The 17,560-nt window shown below is 39.3% G+C and overlaps 1 protein-coding gene across 5 annotated transcripts in view; it reads left to right on the top strand.

The window, feature by feature from the left end:
* CCDC187 (coiled-coil domain containing 187) overlaps positions 1-17,560 on the top strand; it is a 105,452-nt gene that overhangs the window by 27,168 nt on the left and 60,724 nt on the right. For all 5 annotated transcript variants that reach the window (XM_027869796.1, XM_027869794.1, XM_027869795.1 and 2 more), the window contains 3 exons: positions 1,460-2,148; positions 3,556-3,640; positions 16,516-16,688. In XM_027869796.1, coding sequence (XP_027725597.1) covers positions 1,460-2,148; positions 3,556-3,640; positions 16,516-16,688 — 947 coding nt within the window. The remainder of the gene's footprint in view (positions 1-1,459; positions 2,149-3,555; positions 3,641-16,515; positions 16,689-17,560) is intronic.

Genomic DNA, 17,560 nt, shown 5'->3' with positions numbered 1-17,560 from the left:
TGTGTGTGTGTGTGTGTGTGTGTGTGTGTGTGTGTGTGTGTGTGTGTTAAAATCTGCATCTCTCATTTCTCAGGAAAATTATAAAAGGTTTTCTTTGCTCTGCAGTTCTACAGAGGCTCTGTCATGGCTTTTCCTGAAGCTAAGTCTTGACCAACTTCCCCGAGAACATTTTTTGGGGGGGAAAGGATCTCCAGTAATAGGGAATTTCTTTCAGTTTTCCTTTCTTTTGGATTTTCATATGTTCGTGCTGTCTTCTCCATTCCATTATGAGATCTTTGAGAGGAAAGACTTTCATTTTTGCCTTTCTTTGTATCCCCAGAGCTTGGCACAGCGCCGGGCTCATAGTAGGTGTTTGATCGACACTTATTGACTGACTGACTTTGGATGATCTCAAAGCCAGAAAGCATTTCTCTTGTGCATGTTTTGTTTTCAAGTATTAACTTAAACAAGCTCCCTTTAATTAAAAAAAAGTCCGATAAATGCTATTTTACACCATTTCCAGATAGAATACAACCGTGACTCTCATGCACATGTGCAGTGATATTTCCCTTATAGGAAAGAACAGTTAATGTCTGACATCATATACAGTATTCCAAATCCATAGTCCCACCCCCAACTCCCTAAGGAAAAGAAGAAAATCTAATTAAGAGCACAGGATAGTGGGAAGAACATTGGAGAGAGGCCAAACTGCATAATGGATAGAAAGTCGGCCTTGGAATCAAGAAGACCTGGGTTGGAGTCAGACCTCTGGGACACAGTGGTGCTGGAACCCTGAGCAAGCCACTTCTCAGTACCTCCAGGCACTGGGAAATTGTTGATCCACTTTGGCAGAGGGAGTTTCCTCATCACTTCAGTTCAGCAATGAAATCACAGGCTCAGTCTTTAAAAAAAAAAAAAAGACAAGACATTGGACTTAGATTCAGGGAACCTGGGTTTGAAAACTAGTTCTGACTTTTATTGTCTATGTGACCCTGGGCAAGTCACATACTTTCTTTTTACCTCAAGCTAGGCTATGTGAAAATGGGGGATATTACTAATATTTTAATGGCATTTACTATGTCCCAGGCACTGTGCAATATGCTTAACAAATACCATATCTCATTTGATCCTCACAACAATCTTGGGAGGTAGGTGCTATTAATATCCCCATTTTATCGTTGAGGAAACTGAGGCAGACAGAGCTTAGGAAAGCACTTTGGAAAACTGTCAAGTGTTACATAAGTTTACATTGTTTATTACTGTTAGTGGTTATCATTTGAATGCTTTTTTGTTTGTTTTGCTAGGCAATGGGGTTAAGTGACTTGCCTAGGGTCACACAACTATTAAGTGTCAAGTGTCTGAGGCCATATTTGAATTCAGGTCCTCCTGACTCCAGGGCCAGTGCTCTATCCACTGTGCCACCTAGCTGCCCCTTTTGAATGCTTTTCTTTTCAATTATTTTCCCCTTGTATTTGAACAGAACTTCCCATGATACTAAAACTCCAGTTACTACCAGGGCTTCTGAAAGTGGGGTTAAGCTCCCTTTGCCGTTCTCCACGAGCATATCCCCTGGGCCTTCAAAACGGCCAGACTTGGGCCCTAGCCCTTTACCTCCAGCTTTGAATCTTCAGTCAAGTCAGATTGAAAACTCGGAGAAGACTCAGGGTTCTGTGGTGCCTAACAAAGAATCAAACCCTATGCCCTTCCAATACAATCAGGCCAGGATCCGGATTCTTGAGGCCACTGCTCAGGTGCTAAAGGAGAGAATTGAATTTATGACTGAGAAGTTAAACCTCCCAGCAATGTCTGGCACACACAGTGACAAGCCTGAGATGTGCTTGGTTGCACAAAGCACCGATACCTCATCGGTTCAGGAGTGCCCCCCAGCGACAGCACAATCCTCTTGTGCTCTTGTCCTTGGGCAGTCTTCCAGCCTAACTGCCTTGGAAACCCTTGGAGGCCCTGAACCAGAAGTGACCAAGCCCCTCAGCGGCAGAGAGGAAGGGATGACTCAGGAAAGTGGAAAAGATGGAGTGGAAATAGAAACAGAAGTCTCAGTTGTTCTTCTTAGCCTTGTTGCACCTGGTGAAATGTCATCCTACAGCACTCCAGGATTGAACGAGCGACAGAGTCTTTGCCCTGCCGAGCCGCAGCAACCGAGGCCCAAAGGTAGGTCTTACTAACCACAGTTCAGTAGAATACTTTGACTTTTATCAGTTTAAAAAAATGGGAGCAGTAATTCAATTTATATCTAGATACTTCATGTATGTGAAATTGTGAGTCTATAGAGTGAAAATAAAAGTTTAAAGAAGCTACAGATCTGAGTCCCATTTAAAAAACATTAACACCTACAAATATTTTTCTAAAGGATGGAGAGGCTATTGTAGGCTTTTTCTTTTCTTTTTAAAGAGACAGAAAAGCCCACAATAGCTGGAACACATCTATATTGGAACAGGTCTCTGAAATTTATAGTTATATGCATTTGTGACTAGATTCCATGTAATATCTAGTCTTTGACCTTAAATAAATAATAAACTTTAATACATCTTAAATCTTTTTCCTCCTTGCGTACTTCACTTGCTGAGGAAAAGTTTTCTTTTGCACTGTACGCAGGTAGGTGCTTCACCATTTTCAACAAATATTTATTATGGAAATCCATAGAACAGTTGATCTGACAAACCAAGTGAACATGTTAGGGCATAAAATGAGGTAAAACTGTCTCCACAGCACTTTTATTTAGTCTGATTGTCTTCTTCTGGCTCCACAAATACTAAAAGTAACATATATTCTTCAGAACTAAAAAGGAAACAGAAGCCCCTTCCTGTTTCACTTCAATGGGATGGAGTAGTTATTTACCTCTAATAAATGTTATTGCTGAAGTAGTACCAGAAAAGGGCAAAAACCAAGTGTACCAATTATGATTCTGTTCCTACTATTTGCAAAGCTAATTATCTAAAACCGAATACATAAGCACATAATTAAACTGACAGAGCCTGACTTCCTCCTCCCAAACCCCACCCCCCAAGATGGGTGAAATTCACATGTCCTTATGGAAATGTTTTTCTTTTCCAAATTGTCACAGATGAATGACTCATAATAAAGACTGAACCTCTTAAGTAACTGTCTCTGGGAAAGTAAATATGAAGGCATAGAAATCCATATATTTACCTAGCCCTGTGTCTCCCTGCTACTCTATTTCATTCCTGTACTACCAATAACTGCTTCCCTCTTTCCTATAGAGAAACAGAGGCAGTTTTTCAGCTCCTGCGTTGGGGAAGGGATGGAGCCTAAAATTCAAACTCTCTGATACCTCATCGTATCACTTGAATGCTTTTCGTCTAGCTATGGATTGTGAATATAAGAAGCTGAAAAGTTGATCAAGAGAAAAAAATAAGTCCATATCTGTATGAATTTTTAACTTATACAAAAGTAATTTTGTAATAAACTTAGAGTTTTGGGGAGAGCATTTTTCCTCTTCTCTACCTACATATAGGATCCCCTTTATTTTTACTCCTTAATCCTATTAACTATGGAACAAGAAGTAATCATATTTTCCCTTTGTCTCTCTTTCCAAAGATCTTACTCTGACTGAGGATTCTGAAACGGAAAAGAGGGCACTAAAAGATAAATTCACCTGTCCTCCTGGTTCTTTCACAGGAAGGTATGTGAGCCCAGGCTTGGCCTAAAACTCAGACACCCCTTATATGGCCTGCTATGGAGGATCTGATCCTATGATCCCTTCTGGGGTTCTTGCTTGGACTCGTTAGTCTTTAAGAGAACTGGGTGTCTGGGAACAGTTTTGGAAAAGGAGGAACAGAGTCCCGGAGTGTCCTGATGTTGCTCACGGAAAAATAATGTAACGGTATTGCCTCTTAGATACAAAAAAAATTATATTGATAATTCATCTTTCATTAGAAGGGTATGTTGAGAGGAGAGAGAGAGAGAGAGAGAGAATGTACATTATGGGTTGTGTTTTTGCATCTGTGATGTATTGTGTTGAAGTATCCAATCTCTCCAACCCAGTTGTGTGACTGGGTACTACTGGGCAAGCTTAGAGGTGACCTCTGGTCATGGAACATCAAAGTATATTGCTGCACACAGGAATTGAACCCATTCCCTTGTCCTTCATAGCTTTCTGTTTGTTCCAGCTACTGACCTAATTAAACACAGATCTATAGCAATGAGCAAAGTGGTGTGTTGGCTGATGGTTAAGTGTTCTGGCCTCCCAGGTCTGTAGTTGTTTTTCAGTGAATGGCCTTGCCGTATCTGTGCATTTGTGAGTCTCTGTAGCTAGGTTGTAGAAACTTTCTGGAGAGCATCCTTTTCTAGAATAGACAACAACAACAAAAACAGCATCTCAATTCACTGTGTTAGAATGTTTGGATTGGCCTGCCCTAGACTAGGCCAGAGACATGGATGGCATAGGTAAGCATGGTGTCACAGAGAGCACTGGATTTGGAATCGGGGAACCAGAATTCTGGCCTGTTAACTATGGGACCTTGGGCAAGTCACAAATTCCTTGAGGCTCAGTTTCCCTTTCTACAAATTGAGTGAGTTAGACCAGATGGAGCCCAAGGTCCCTTCCAACTCTAACATTGTATGGTCTCTGATTTTGGGAGTTGAGGAAGGTCTCTCTTACCAGACAGTAGGGGGTTAGTTTAATCACCAGACACAAGGGGGCAGTAGTTACCTAAATAGCAGTGTAGTAAGTAACACGCTGAATAAAAATGGAAGGGACCCTTGGTGGCTATTTAGTCTAACACTAGGACTGAGTCCTAGTTAAGAGAATTTTGAAATTTAGAAATAAAGCCATGGGTTTCATTGCTGTCAGAACTCCTGAGGAAGAAACAAAATGGTTTTTTTCTTGTGACACATGGCGAGTCAATATATATTGAAAACTGACTTTTTTCTGTTTTATGCTTTCATGTTCTGAACATATGAGTCCGAGTGGGGCTGTTAATTCTTTGTAGGAATGAGGGGAGGAAAAGAATGAGCCAAATACAGAAAAGGAATGAGATCAGGGTGAGGCAGGCATAACCTCTCACCATGATAATGCCAGGCTGACTGGCATCCAGAGAGATAATTAGTATCAAGGGCATTATCATAGGAAGGAATGATGGCCCAGGCCATTGTGAAGATAGCTTGGTGTAGTTGAAAGAATATTGGACTACGAATCAAATGATCTCTATCCATTACTAGTTAACTTTGAGCTGCTGAGCAAGTCATTTTCCTTCTTGGATGCCAGTTTTCCCTCCTACTGGACAGGACTTTCTATCCATTCCCTAATTTTATGCTTTCCAAACTATGTATAACCCCCCCTACTCAAACACTTAAAAAGTGTGCTCCTTTTTTTCACAAAACAGTCTATGCAAATAATTTTCTTAGTGTATATTTAAAATAAAATTGTGTTCATTAATTTTTTTTTAACAAAAACTCAAATGCACAATAAGTATTACAAAGGGATATAAATAATCATTGGGTAGTATTCACTCATGGAAATTATATATATGGGATCATAGATTTAGAGACAAAATGGACCTTCAAGATAATCTAGTTCAATTCCCTCATTTTACAGAGGAGGAAACTGAGTCACGGAGGTTAGGGGACTTGCCCAAGGTCACAAAGGTAGTAAGTGGTAGAACTCAGATTTGGATCAGATACTAAGACTACCAATTCAGCATTCTTTCCACTGCACTACATTGCCTTCCAAACATGGAGGGGAAAACACTAGAGCACCTAATGGGTGCCCCATAGCCCCCACTCTTGAAAACTCTGCACAAGAATCAAGAATGCACAAGAATCTGCACAAGAATGGCTCCAAGGGTGGAGGGGGAAGTATGAGGAAAGTATGACACTATTCCCAGTGTCAGGCTTCCCTGCTAATCTGGCTGGGGAGTCCCTCCTTGACCTTTTTCTTCAGAAGAATAGGAAGCCCAGGATCTGAGCATGACGGGTCAGCATTAGAGGGACCGACAGAGCAGATGTGTCGTAGTGACTGACTGCTGGGGAGCCGCCATGATCCCAGTGTTGATAGGGGTTCCAGTCCCACTCACAGCATGGACTTGGTGGGGTGAGGGGCACTGATCAGCATTGGTGTGTGCCTCCACTATAACTGCTCTCCCCCTTCCTCTGGTGGGAGCGTATGGCTCTTTACCTCTGTGGCCCAGGCACCTGCCATGTGGAAGGAGATGAGTGTCACAGGCACTCTCCCACTATTTGGAGTAAATTCATTGTGTTTGTTCCATTTTTGCTGACGTTGATTTGAATTTTGTTTTCACTGAAAAAAAGGGGATGCATTTATGTGGAATCTGGATCCAGAAATATCTAGGAGGGCATTTCCCTCAGATTAGAATAATTTTTTCCCTAATCAGTGAATCTTTAGAGTAGGAAAAGGAGAGTTAGGGGGGAGATTATAGCATGTACAGGTATCATTTAGAAATAACTCTAGGTATAGCACTCTATATATACTGTGCTACATAGCTACAGGACTCCTTAATTAAAAAATAGACCTTCTTAGTTCTGATCTGGCGAAGGAAAAACTGGCACCCAGAGAAGGGAAATCTTTTCCCTAAGGATACAAAGTAAATCAATAATGGAGCTGGGATTAGAGCCAAGGTTTTGTTATTCTCAGTTCAGTGTTCTTTCTACCACACCAGGCAATCTTCACAGTATCTTATGCCATGATTCCTGCTCATGACACTACCCTTGATACAAGTCTTTTACCCTTACAAACACTGCCCATGAGACTAGCATTAATGGTGGGACTATATCAGTCTCATCTTTTCAATGACATATGTCCCTGTCACATAGTAGGTGCTTATTAAATGCATATTGATTTGACTGACCTACTCCTTGAGAAAGCCATCTACAATTGGTGCCTACACTTCCTTTTCCTCTCATTCTTTTCTTAGCTCTCTACAGTCCAGCTTCTGAGCTTATCAACATTCAACTACTCTCTCCAAAGTTACCAATGATCTTTTAGCTGCCAAATTTAAGGACCTTTTCTCAAATCTCATTGTTCTTGACCTCTCTCTGTGTACTTTGACACTGCCAATAACCCTCTTTACTATTCTCTTTTTTCTGGGTTTTGTGATACTACTCTTTCCTAGTTCTCTTCAGTCTCTTTTGCTGGATCTTCTTCAAAGTTGTTCCCATTAACCTTGGATGTCCCCAAGGCTCTATGCATGAAACTGGGAATACCTGTTAGGTACATCTGGCTTTTCTTTTTAACTATATAACCGATTTACCAGGCTATTTTTAAAGCTCTAACATGGTGCAAAGCACAGAGTAGGCCCTTAATAAAAGTTTATTGTCTGTTTCACTGATTGACTGTCTATGATTCCTTCTCAACATGGTGTCTGGCACATAATAGGAACTTAATAAATGCCAGTTGACTGACTGACTTCTGCCCTTTTTTCTGTTCTCTTCTGTGCATCTCAAAATGTTTCAATGATCTTACCTCCCTCCTTCCTTCTTTCCTTTCCTTTTGAGAAACTACTCTTGTTTTTTATATATTTGAATCAGTTCCTTATACATCTTGGATATGAGACCTTTATCAGACAAAATTTCTGCAAAGATTTTTCCTAGTTCTCTTCTCTTAAATTTAACTGCATTGTTTTTATTTACACAAAAACTTTTGAATTGTATGTAATCAAAATTTTCCATTTTGCCTCCTGTGATGCTGTCTATTCCTTGTTTGGTCATGAACTCTTCACCTATCTATAATTCTGAAAAGTTTTGTTTTTTCTCCTTTACTCTTCTAATTTGTCTATGATGTACTTTTTTATATCTGTCATGTATATATTTGGAGCTTACCATGGTATGTGGTATGAGATGCTGGTCTATACTTTTTGACATAATTTTTTTCAGTTTTCCCATTGGTTTTTGTCATATAGAGAGTCCTTACCCCAAGAGCTGGTGTCTTTGGCTTTATAATTATATGTACATTTGCTTTCCATATGTTATATATGTAATCTGTTTCATTGATTAGCCTCTCTATTTTTTACTTGTACCAAATAGTTTTGATGAATACTGCTTTGTAGTATAGTTTGAGATCTGGTAATACACCCCCTTCTTTTCCCCACCATTATTTCTCTTGAGGTTCTTTTCCTTTTGTTCCTATTCTTGATCATTTTTAAAAATTTCTTTACAAAGTAAACCTAACATAATTTGGTTGGCACTGTACTAAATAAATAAAGTAATTCAGGCAATATTGTCATTTTTATTATATTGCCTGCCCTACTCCTATTCCTTCTATGACCTTCTGATGGGATGCAAAGGGTGATCTGAATTCTCTTCCCAAGAAAATGATCTAAACTTTCAGAGTTCTGTGGTACTTGGATTTCTTAAAGTGGTTAGGATCAGACATATCAGTGCTAGAGTAGAAAGAACACCGTGTTTTAAGTTAGAAGACCTGGGTTCTAATCATACCTCTTATTATCTTATGACCTTAAATAAGCTATTTAACCTCTCTAGGCCTCCATTTCTTCATCTCTAAAATATGGGATTATATTACATTAAACTCAAGATCTTTCTGAGCTTTAAATTCATTGAAATTCGCTGATAAACAAATATTTACTTAAAGTACTTAAAGGTTTATTGTTAATTATCAATCATGATAATTTACATTACTTAGGCCCTTAAAAAGCATTTTCCTCATAATGATCCTGTGGGAAGGCTGGACTGGCCTTATCAGACTTTTACAGGGGAAACTGAGGATCAGAGAATTTAAGTGACTTTCCTGTGATTACATAGCTAGGAAGTACCAGATCAAGAGAAAAAGTGTTTGTAACATCTGGAAGCATACTCAGCATCTAGATGTTTGTAATGTCTAGAACATACCTAACTCCTCCTCCAATAATCACACAAACTGGCTTTAAATAACAGGATGAAAAAAAATCCACTTGGTTATTGATTTTGTAGACAAAAACAAAGAAACAAAAATGAGACATAAATTGGAGCCCTCAGCAAATTCCAGGGAGTATGGAAGCCCCTCCAACGTCTTGTTAAGGATTCCAAGCTTACTGCTGGGCTAGGTTGTGGAGTGACTTCTACTTGGGTCCTGATATTCCTGTCTGCTCAAGGATCCTATGGTTACAATAAGATTGGCACAGAGAATGAAGAGTGTTTACCTCTCACTCCCAGCTTATGGTTAACTTAGGGAAAAGACAAAAGAACACGTTTGTCTTGGTATTACAAGTACTGCAGTAAAATTATATTCACTGTATTACAAGTACTGAAGTAAAATTACTTTCACTCCTGTGCTACTGTGGATTGGGTCTTCTCATTTTGTTCTGGAAAAACCTGATGATAACTGCAGTTTGGGGTATGTGTGTGTGTGTGTGTGTGTGTGTGTGTGTGTGTGTGTGTATGTGTGTGTGATAAACAGAGAGGCAGAGACAGAGAGAGATGGAGAGGAGAAGAGGGAGAAAGAAAGGTGGGGAGAGGGAGAGAGGAAAGCGGGAGAGAGAGGGAGTGAGTTCAGGTCTATGGCCTATAAAAAAGATGTCTAAAAGTGATTTCTTTAACAAGAACTTTTATAAAAATTGAAGTCTCCGAACCTGTGACTCTTAAGTGTCATAAGAGAAACTCAGAAAGTCTGATCTCCATTCAGAAGAGTGCAGTCTTAATATACAGTGATGAGAAACTGCTATTTTATGATCTTTCCATTAATAGCTTGGTTGAAAATGAAAAGAAAAATGAAATTTGTTACAGACAAGCTAAATTAGGGATGTTTTTTCTGTGCTTGAATGTTGCTGTGTTCAGGACTGTAATCTGGCTAACATGATGGGGGTGGAGGGGGAGTAAGGGTAATATTTGATGCTGCCCCATTCTAGCTTTAGTTTCTAGAATTGGAGAAATTACCATTAGTTTAATGTGAGGACTTTGCTTTGTAGAGATAAAATGGCTTACTCTAAAATTATTCCAGAACACTTCTTGGCATCTCAACATTGCTCACGGAAAATGTTTGGACCTGTATTTTAAACTTGCCCAATTATATTGTTATTGTTATTTCCTCCCAAATTCTCTCTTCCTACTCTGCCTTCCTTAGTAACAGTTTTGCAGTTCATGCAGCAATAAGTCTTGGATTCACAGATGATTTATGCAACTGGTTTGCTCTAACCAGAGTTATGGAGATAAATGCAAATTCCTCCAGAGTTTTCACCCCATTTAGCTCAACAGAGAGTATAGAGAAGTAACTAAAATGAACCTTCACCATTGTTTCCCACTGTTATATTCAGTTCAATTCAACAAACATTTATTAAGGGATTCCTTTGTGCAAAGCAGTGTGAGAGGGATAAAAAGACAGAAATAAAGCCATCCCTGTTATCATTCTACTCAAATGAAATAATATATCTATGGTGTTTTGGAAACTTTGAAAACACTATTTTTAGCTGTTATCCATTATCATCATTATTATGGAGGAATACAACATGTATATAAATGAGTTAGTACATGGAAAATTAAGGCAGGAGCAAGAGTACAAAGAACCAGGGAGAGGTGAATCAGGGAAGGCTTCCTGAAGGGAGAGGTATCACTTGAGCTGAGCCTCAAATCCCTGAGATAAGGATTCTGAGATGTGGAGTGCATTCCAGACCTGGAAGATGGCTTGTGTGAATGAATTGAGGCAGAAGATGGAGTGTCAAGTTTGGGAAGGAGTTAAGAGTCTAGGTTGACTGAAAAACAGAATTCATGATGGGGGAATTCTATGAAAAAAGGCTGAGAAAAGGTAGATGGAAACCAGATTGTGGAGGGTGAAGGAACTGGTTTTTCAGGGGATTAAATGTAAAGAATGGGAAGCTAGAATTTGAGCTCCTTACAGTAGGGACTATTTCATTCACTGTTTTATATCTCCAGGGCCAAGCAACACAGTACTACAGTGGTAGGTTTTAATAAATGTGTTGCTCAATTGATTATTTGATTACTTTTCTAATTCCCACAGGCCCTTAAATGGGTGGTGGTCTCCACATAGTCCCAGTTTGCCTGTAGAACCTGAGTTATAAAGACACGTCACTTAACTGTCATTTCTGGTAGCAATATCAGTCTCCCTGAGGTGTTTTCTGTTTTTTTTTAAATTAATTTCTAATCAATTGACAAGTATACACTTTTTCTCTGCCACCCACTGAGAAGGAAATAAAAGAAAAACAAAATCCTTACAATAAATATGAATAGTTAAGAAAACCAAATTCACACATTGGCCATGTCTAAAAATTTCTGTTTCATTCTGTGTATAGAGCCTATCACATCTCTGTCAGGAGGTGAGTAGCATTCTTCAATGCTGGTCGTCTGGAAATGTGGTTGATCATTGTATTATCGGTTTTCTTAAGGCTTTCCAGAGTATTTGTTTTCACAATGTTGTTGGGACTATGCTCCCCAAAGTTTCTAAACCCTTGAGAGTTTTCAATGTGCTTTCACACCCATCATCTTATTTTTTTGCTCATAACGTTACTGTAACAGGTTAGTAGGACAACGATTATTATTCCCTTTAGAGATGAGGAAACTGAGGGTCCAAAGAGATTAAATGACTTGCCCAAGGATATATAACCAGTTAGTGTCTGAACTAGGACTATAATTAAAGTTTCAAGTGCAGGGATCTTTCTGCTACTGTCCTAAAATGGTCATTGCCATTGCTTGGACAAGAAAAGTCTTTATAAGGAGCCATCTTAGGCAACAGAAAAAGGAAACTTTTTCTTCTCTAGGATGAGAAGAACTGCCTGTTTGCTTTGTTTCTGCATCTTCAGTTCACAGAGTAAAAATCTCAGACTTTTGAGGTAGTTAGTCCAGTCTTCTACCCATGAAGGCAAACCCTTTATACTCTCCTTACAGATGGTCATCTAATTTCTGCTTGAATCCTTAAAGTAAGAGGAAACTCACTTTATTCTTAGACATCCCATTCAGATGAGGGAGAGCATTTTTTGAGATAGGACAGGTCACTTTACCTCTGTGGTTCTCCATTTCTTTTACTATAAAATGAGGAGGCTGGACTCAATGACTCCAATGGGCCCTTTCAACTTCTATGTTCTGTGTTTTAACATTCTATGTTCTAGGGCTTATTCCATCTCTTAACATTATAGGATTCTATGTTCTCTTATAACAGTGGTCCTATTGCAGGGGTCTAGATATATACTGATATTGAAGTAGAAAAGGGGAAGAAAAACACATTTTTACTCTTTTTGGGATCTGAGGTTTACAAGGAATCTTGGCAGTTGAGTAATGAGGATTAGTCAGCCTCTTCCTAGCCTTGTCTAGGCCACAGGGTAGGACTAAGAGGGGAGAGGAGGTTGTTTCACTTCCCAAATCACTTCTCTTTCCAACCCTCTGACCCAGATACCTGGGAGTTTGGGGTTAGGCTTACTGACTCTGCTAGTGGTTTGACCTGACACCAGCCAGAGTACCTTGTGTGTAGCTAGTATTCGGGAATCTCCAATGTAGGTGGGACATTTGGGGGATCGTTTAGACCTCAAGATTCACTGCAACCTCCCTGAGACGCCTGGAAGAGATGAGATGATTCTGGTTCTCTTCTTTTACACTTGTAGTTCAGGTAGGATAGTGGCCTCTTCTAGCCCCTACTGTCTGCAGGCAGCATGTGAAGCCCTAGTTACTGGAAGCTATTTTTAATCAATCTAGATGTTTCTGGGTCACTCTGTGCCAGGAATAACAGAAAAGCTTATTAATAAGAAATATGAAATGAGATTTAGCTAAGCTGATTGCTGCTAAAAAGAAAAAAACCTGCACATTTCCACACTTAATTTTTCTGTGCTTAAAAAAACCCCCACAGTATAAACAGCTGTTGCTTGTATCTACCACGGTGGCTTTGGGTCTGTCTCTTTGGGACTTGCTACTAGCTTAAGAAGTACCTATTTTCTCACTTTCCTCCTAATCTTTTTTTTTTTTTAAATCCAAGTACAGTGCCAAGTTTACTTTTTATTTAGGCAAAGCTCCAGTCCAAGTCATGAAATAGCAACAAGCTACTCTCTTAGCTTTGACTCCAGGGTTCTTCACTGAAGTGGCCCTGATATGACGGAGCTGAAACAAGGGTGAGGTTATAAGTAGAATTAACTCTTTTTCCTTCTTGTACTGGAGTGTCAGCAACCAGAATAACTGTTCTATTTATCGGTTGGCCTCTTAGGGTATTTCTCTGGTATTAATGGATCCAATCTCAGGTTTGAAAAATGGAATGTTAGCTGAACTGTTAGCTTAGTGTCTGGGGCATTTGCTTATAAGGCCAGTGTCACAGGACCAATCCCTGTGTTTGGGGACTATTAACTTTGTAAAAGAGAACTTGATTTTGAGAGTATATATATATCTATATATCTATATATATAGATATCTCTATATATCTCTATATTTTTTTTAGTGAGGCAATTGGGGTTAAGTGACTTACCCAGGGTCACACAGCTAGTAAGTGTCAAGTGTTTGGTCTGAGGCCAGATTTGAACTCAGGTCCTCCTGACTTCAGGGCCAATGCTCTATCCACTGCACTACCTAGCTGCCCCTAGAGTATAGATTTTAACCCTGCCTCACTATAGCTAGCCTACTCACAAATTTCTACCATAAGCAGAAAACGACATTACATTCTTTGGACTTGGCCAATGCAGAAATTAATTCTATTTGATCATTTATATGTTAGAAGGATTTTCTTTTTCTTTTTTTCCCGCAATGGTGAAGGTAGGTAGGAGAGAGAGAAAAGAGTCTATTTTCATCATTGAAAAAAGTTAATCTTAATTTTTTTATTATAGGTCATAGAAGTGTGTAGGTGAAAGAAAGAGAAAAAACGGCTTATTCTTATTTTTTTTTAGAAAAATAACTAAAAGTTCCTGTTAATTGGGCTAGAACTGGCCTCTCAGCTGTGAATGGCTGCAGCGAAACAAAGCAGGCCAAAGGCAGGTGTGTCAGGAATCAAGTAGCAGTTTAATTTATTTCAGAGTGAGGAAACTTGCAAGCAAAGCCCCCCATTCCTGAGAGGGAGGACTGAACATGCTGAGGCAAAGGCAGAGCTTATATACATAAAAAACACAAGGGGGCTGGATCACAACACAATCATTCTTACGTCTTGAGTAGCAGTTTCCATGGTTGGCATTTCTTGGTACAGGTGTTCTTCAGTTCTTCAGTTCAGGAACAGTCTCTAAGTTGCATAAGGGTTGTTGAGCCTTGTGATCATTCAAGCAGGATACAGAACCAGAGTTAGTGTGGCAAGAATAGGAGTGCAGTATCTGGTTTGGTTCACTTGGCAGTTACATAAGCACAGGGATTGTGAGCATGTCAAGAGATGTGATGGAGGGCTTTAGGTTGTAGCACGTCACCTGCTTCTGGTTCTCAGGTCTCTGGGAAATAGGGGGAGCTCCAACAAATCTAAACAGTTATTAATTAATATGAAAATCATAAATTTCCTCAGTGAATGCCTGGTGTTGGTCAAAGCAATACACTGCTAGAGGGTGAGATCATCCAGAGCACAAAGGATTGTCATTATGCCAAGCTTAGGACACAGCCTGCTTTTGCTGGGCCTTAGCTCTGGGAAACTGGGTATCTCCAAATATCTTGACATTCCTATCCTATCATAAGAGAACATTTATTTGCTCAGGCTACCTCCTTGCCAGGAATATCCTTTCTCTGTTGTTCTCTTCTCATCCATGTGCATCACATTTTTTATGACCTCTATTCCAATTTGCTTCTATCCATCAGCCTTTCTTTTTCAGGATCACCCTGATGCCATCAACCTGATGGCACAGTGGAAAGAAAAGTGGACTTGGAATCAGGAAGACCTTGATTCAAATCCAACCTCAGACACTTTCTAGCTCTCTGAACCTGGGCGAGTCTTTGTGCCCCGGTCATCTCATCTCTAAAGTGAGGAGGTTGGACTTGATGACCTTGAAGGTTCTTTACAGCTTTCAATCTTTGTTCCTATTGTTTTTGTAAGCTATTCCTAATTTGTCCATGGAGAAGCACTTATCTTCTCCAGTCTTGTATTTCCAAACAAACTATGAGCCCCTCAAAATCAGAGACCATCATCTACTTCCTTTACCTCTCCCATAGCATACAGTGGATACTCAGGAAGGTATACTCACCTAGTACAAGGGTGGATACACAGGAAGTATCTAATGAATGCCTAGTGAAATCAATTGTATTTAGACATCTAGAACACAGGCCATGCTTTGGCCTTATGCTTAAGTATTGCAGAGCTTATGAGAGAACTAAATTCTTAATTTCCCTCTTTATTTCTCATATAATAATAAATATTGGTTGAATTAATTGAGTTCCCTTTTCTCCCTGACTTCTTTTTTTGTGTGTTTATGTTTGTATTTATACACTAATGTTTTATATACCATTGTATTGTGCATTGTTTTCATTAGCCACAAACTATTCCTTTCCATCTGGCAGTCAGTGCCTCTTTCACAGGATTAATATAAAAACATGCATTTGTTTTATTAATAAGAACAGTCCGAAAAGGCTAACATTCTCTAAAGGCAATATGGTGTAGTGAGTGAATAGACAGCCAGCCTCTGAGTCAGTAAGACCTAGATTCAAATCCCCCATCTGGCACACATTGGCTGAAACTAAACCTCTCAGTGCTCTGGGCCACTCTCTTAAAATTCTTAAGTTGCAAAGAAAGTACCAAGTCTACATTGGTGGAGGCAATTTCCTATGCTAATGTAATCAAAGGTCCAGTTCCTGTTCCTAAAGGTAAATGAGAGCATGTTTGGAGAACAAAAATCTCACTGGGAAAGTTTATGTTCAAAGGATGATGCTGATGCTGATGTTGATATTTTTAGCATGAGAGTATTTTGAAGGCAGAAAATAAAATTGAAATAACAGTAGGAAGTTTGTAATGTCTTCACTGACACATCTGTCAGTATTGCTTATGGAAAATGGGTCATGTTTCATTAAGTTTACTGATCACTTAACACAGAGACACATTGTAACCACAAAAAAGTACCGTTTTTTAGAAATGTTGTCTTGGAGCCATTATCAACTATAGATTTCCTCTGGTGGCAAGCCGTTCAGTATTCCCAGGTACGCTTCTGTTTCATGCAAAAGATGTGATTCCCTTCAATGACAGAGCACCCTGCCTTTCTCTGCTATCCTGTCTCATAGTTAAAAGTAAAAGCCCAGTCAATTGGACAAAGCCAGCTGCCTTGGTTTATAATCAAAAACATATTTTAAAAGCATAGTTCCAGTGATTACTTTCCACATAAATGTATTGACATTTCCCTCTAGCCTTCTCTATTTCTTCCTGAGCCATCACTAATACTACACAAACCAATTTCACCAAGTATTGACTTTTATCGCTTATCGCCTAGCCGGAATACTCTCTCTTTTAGGTCTTGCTATCAGGGCTTACTCAGGTTCTCACAATCTTTTAAAAAAATTCTCTCCTCTCCCCGCCCCCATCGCTAGCCTACTTTGTATACAAGTCCATATTCTCTGTACTCTCTGCTGGATTCTGTAGTGACCATTTCATTTCCTACCTTTAAGGGTCTCAAAAACTTCACAACCTAAGAAAAGTTCTGTAGGTGTATATGTTTGTGTGTCTCACAGTCCACAGAAAGAATCTGAAAAGCAGGACAGCTTCATTGATCCTTCTGGAGTTCAGATGGAAGAAGAGTTGAATGAATTTTCTCTTGGAAGCCTGGAGTCCTATAATGGGATCAAGATACAAGACCTTCCCACAAGAAGAACTGAGTTTTTAAGCCCCTCAAGAAAACATATGGGTAAGAGAGTATTTAGTATAATTTCTTGGATTGAAAGATCTGTTATGGACCCACCATATGACCTGGGATAAGCCATTTAACCATTTTTTTTAATCTCAATTGCTGCATCTCTAAAATAGCCATAATCATCCCTTTGTAAACTTGCTATAATGAAAATGAATGAATGAATTGATGTTTGAGAGAAACTGATGTTTGATGCTGAGGTTCTAAGAATGAGTCAGATAATCAACCTGCATTATTTTCATTTCTTTAGAGGAAAAGTGCTATCTAAATATAAGACACTGTTGATCCAACTGAGGCTAGATCTAGGAAAAGGCTTACATAGTGATTAGTTGCCAGTGTTAACTGAATAGTAAACAATGCTGTTATTAATAATTTCAAAGCCAGTAAATGTCTAGGGGGAAGATGATTTGGTTAATTTCTTTTTCTATAGTGGACTTGCAAAAAGCATTACACTAAAGTAAATAAACATAGATACATTTACCTTGACATTCTGCATTTGAACCATTTAATAGCTTAAGGCTTAAAGCAGATTTCCTCATCAGCTCAATTAACTTTGCCACGTACCTTACCCTGGACAACTTTCTTTTACTCATGGATGGTTCAGTGCAAATTCATGCTTTCTGCTGGTGAACCATCTCTGAGGAGGCCACAGCTAGGGATTTTTTCTATGAAATAAACTAGCCATACAAGGATAAAGCTTGCTGCCCTCATGAGTCATTGTGCTCTATTCATTGAAATAACTAGCCCTGGACATATTTCAACACAGTTATGGAGCAGTGGTCTACAAAGTGGGAATCATGGCTTGACAGGGAATTGTGGCCTGACCACAAAGGATATAGGACCAGCCAACCAGAGGATAGGAAGATGGA

Source organism: Vombatus ursinus, unplaced genomic scaffold (genome assembly GCF_900497805.2).
Source record: "Vombatus ursinus unplaced genomic scaffold, bare-nosed wombat genome assembly UNPS02014793.1, whole genome shotgun sequence".
Classification (NCBI taxonomy): domain Eukaryota; kingdom Metazoa; phylum Chordata; class Mammalia; order Diprotodontia; family Vombatidae; genus Vombatus; species Vombatus ursinus.
Note: the sequence above shows the minus strand (reverse complement) of the source record. Positions and strands in the feature narration are given on the sequence as shown.